We start from the raw sequence: 3,479 nt of genomic DNA, 5'->3' as shown, positions 1-3,479 counted from the left end.
TCCCAGTATGCTGGCAGGGACGGGGGAAGCTGGTGGATGAAGTGGCAGAGGGACATTCTCACCTCTTGCTCTTCATTGTCAGGCTACTGGCTGAGATGGAGAACAAGAACAAATGTCTGGAAGAGGCACAGAAGCAGCTGGAAGAAGTGAGAGTGAACAGACAGCGGGTGGACCAAGACGTCATGGTGAGCATCACATCAGTGCCACATCCCTTCGTGTGGTAAGCCCCAGGGGACTTCCCAGCCCCCCTGGAGCCACCTCCGTACTGGGGAGGACACAGCAGCTTTGAGAATCAAGGTGCATTGCCTCGGGGGTTTCAGAGCTGTGCCATGTGCAGGCACTGAGTGCTGCAGTGACTGAGACAGGACAAGCATGTCCTGCCCCGTGGAGACAGCCCTGGTGTCCAAAGCAATGTCAACAGTGGGAGTGTGTGGAGGGGTAAGAATTGAAGGAGGAGCAGGAGACCTAGAGGAGGGTGAGCTGGGTCTCCATCCCAGAGGGAACCTCCAATCCAGGCTTACTCAGGGAAGGGAAATCCATGCCCACTAATCCATGCCTGACTAGTCTCGAGTCAGGGGCAGTGGGGTGACCAGCTCACCCCTCTCCTCCATTCCCTCCCAGGCAGCCCAGCGGAAGCTGCGACAGGCCAGCACCAACGTCAAGCACTGGAACGTCCAGATGAACCGACTGATGCACCCCATCGGGCCAGGAGGTAGGAGACCAGCCAACCAGCCTCCCTGGAGCTGGGGGATGAGCCCAGTCCCCCACCCATCATCCCCTCTTTGGGAGCATCTGGGGGCCAGAAGGATCCTCATCTTTCAGAGAAGGAATGCCTCTTGCAAGGAGAGACTCCACAACCCTTTTTCTCAGCTGAATGGTCAGTTTGGACCCCAGGTAAACAACTCTCTTTTTCTGTCCACCCGCAGACAAGCGTACAAACGTGAGCGGAGGAGTCTTCACTGGCTACCAGCCCCTCCTGTCCCAGAGAGATTCTTCCCTCAAACTCAAGCAGAAAGTGGAGGATAAAAGCAGTGGCCCCATGACAGACAACAGCGAGGAAAACGTGAGCAATGGTGGGAACAGTGGTGTTCTGCCGTCTCCAGATGTGGACACCATGGCCACAGAGCCCACCAAGTAGCCCAACAGGCTGGCAGAGCCCAGCTGGGAATGGTAGGGCCCAGCTTGTCCCTCTGAGCAGACAGTTGGTGCGGCTGTCTCTGGGTGAAGCCAAGTGCAGACCAGCACAGAGCCTACAGGGGACTGCATGAGGCAGAGATGCTCCCATTTCCATCAGTAAAGGGCTGCAGCCGCCACGTGCCAGGAGGCTCAGGCAGCCCAACTCAGGAGATGGGCGGCAGGACCATCTCCTCTGGGCTGCTGGACTCAACTCCCTGCACTCTGGTTTCTACCCTGCCCTGAAAAAGAGGCACTAGTGGGTCAGGACTGCGTGTCTCAGGGCTGCAGTTTCCCCTTGGTTTCTACCACAACCCTTCTGCATCGCCCGCTGAACCCCGGGCTGTGGGGCCCTGCCAGGGATGCTTGGGCCAACGGAGCGTGACCTTCTCATCGCCCCCCCAGCACGGCCAGGGTGTCCTTAACTACCACTGTGTTCCCTGATGGTGGTTGTTAGTCCTAGAGTCACTTAGAATTAGCAGAAACCAACAAGCAATAAAGCTTTTGGAGCCGGTGGCCACAGACCTCCTGCCCTGCACACTGGTGGCTCTGCAGGCACCAGCCCTTTCTCCTGAGCATTGTGGGGTTTGGGTTCCCCCTGTAGGAAAGAGCCCTTTGAAAGGAATTAGTGGAAAGCGGCTCCACCAGTAGATTTTGGGTTGGTCTGGAGGGCCAAGAGGGATGTAAAATAAACCAAAAAAAACCCCGATAGCATACACAATCATCAGAGTTAGTTTTCCCAAGCACCTCTGTTTAAATAGTCCCATCACCTGTGCCTTTGGGGTCTTTATTGTCCAGGGCACAGAGCCTCCGAGGGTCCCCCCAGAACAGGTCCTTGGGGGAGCTCTGCACCGACCCTGCTGTTCCTCGTGCTGATGAGCCGCAGTTCGTTGGGGAGATTACGATCTGTTTCCTCCCGGGCGATCTGGGCGTTCTCTCGCAGGGCGCTGCCCCCCTCCCACACTGTTTCACAGTTCTTTTCCATCGTGGGGAGCGGCCGCTCGGCGGGGCAGGGACAAAGTGCTCTGTGTGCCCGGGGGGTGGGTGGCCCCGTGCCCGGTCCCACACAGCCCTGCTGACGCACAGCAAGGGCAGGGGTGGTTCGGGGGCTGCAGGTCAAATTCAACACCTCTCCCCCCTTCCCAATGCACTGGGTTGCAGCAGGGTGGTCCTGAGCCCTGTGCATCTGAGGTCCCTGCCTGTCCTGTGCCATCACGGCTGGACCACTTGGACACAGGATCCCTCCACTCTGCACACGTTTTCTGGCAGAGTGGGCCCTTCCCAGCTCGGCCCCAAGCTGCTCGGGCTCCACGTGCACGGGAGACTCATAAAATCATAGAAGCAACAGGGTTGGAAAGGACCTCTGAGATCATCAAGTCCAACCCTTCATTTTTTTAAAAATTTTTTCCCCCTTTCCGTACTCTGGAAAAAATCCAATCTGGGTTTTTCCCCATTCGGTACTCTAGAAAAATCCAGTCCGGGGTTTCTCCCCATTCCGTTCTCTGGCCAAAATCCATTCCGGGTTTCCTCCCATTGTGTACTCTGGCCAAAATCCAGTCCGGGTTTTCCTCCATTCCATAATCTAGAAAAAACCAGTCCGGTTTTTTCCCCGGCACGAGAGGAAATCTCTCAGAGGGGCTTCCCTCCAAATAAGCCGTGAATGTGCTAGGAGGTTTCAGGCGGGAGAAAGGAGCTGTGCAAGAAAACTACCCTAAAAGTAGCCAGTTGGGATCATCAGGTTTTCCAGCCAAGAAAAACAAGGACAGAGATGAGGGAATCGGGTTCCAATTAGTAACGATTTGATGGGTGTAGGAATGATTTCTGTATGTTTACAGTCCCCTCGGTCCCCGGCTCGCGCCGGCACCGCCCCCTCTCCCCCCCCCGCCCTCCGCGCCCGCTCTGAGCACGCGCCGCTCTGTGGCGAAGCAGCGGTCCCGGAGGTCGCAGAGGACGCCGCGGGGACACAGCCACGGGGGACAGAGCCACGGGGGACAGAGCCACGAGACGGAGCCGCGGGGACATTGTCGGCCGCCCCCCGGACACGCCCCGCCCCCCGCGCGCCCCGCCCGCCGGACACGCCCCGCCCTTCCGCCCGCCCCTTCCGGCACGCCCCGAGGGCAGCGCCTACACTTCCCATGAGGCCCCGCGCCCGCCGGGGGGCGCAGTGCCGGCGGTGCCCGGCAGGGGGCTGTGCGGCGCGGGGCGGGGCCGTTGCCGTGGTGACGCGGGCGCGAGGCCCCGGCGGCCGCCGCGATTGGCCGCGCGCGCGGGGTGCGGTGGCGTCAGGGGGCGCGCGGTGACGCGTG

General features: G+C 59.6%; 1 protein-coding gene across 1 annotated transcript in view; it reads left to right on the top strand.

Annotated features, from left to right (window-relative positions):
• Positions 1-1,339, top strand: part of DEF6 (DEF6, guanine nucleotide exchange factor) — a 10,602-nt gene extending 9,263 nt beyond the window's left edge. The window contains exons 10-12 of the mRNA XM_017835744.1: positions 93-185; positions 622-712; positions 927-1,339. Coding sequence (XP_017691233.1) covers positions 93-185; positions 622-712; positions 927-1,138 — 396 coding nt within the window. The 3' untranslated portion in view covers positions 1,139-1,339. The remainder of the gene's footprint in view (positions 1-92; positions 186-621; positions 713-926) is intronic.
• Positions 1,340-3,479: the final 2,140 nt, after the last annotated feature.

This window comes from Lepidothrix coronata, unplaced genomic scaffold (genome assembly GCF_001604755.1).
Source record: "Lepidothrix coronata isolate B3197 unplaced genomic scaffold, Lepidothrix_coronata-1.0 Scaffold263, whole genome shotgun sequence".
Classification (NCBI taxonomy): Eukaryota; Metazoa; Chordata; class Aves; order Passeriformes; family Pipridae; genus Lepidothrix; species Lepidothrix coronata.
The sequence above is the reverse complement of the archived record's forward strand: the minus strand, read 5'-3'. Positions and strand labels throughout refer to the sequence as shown.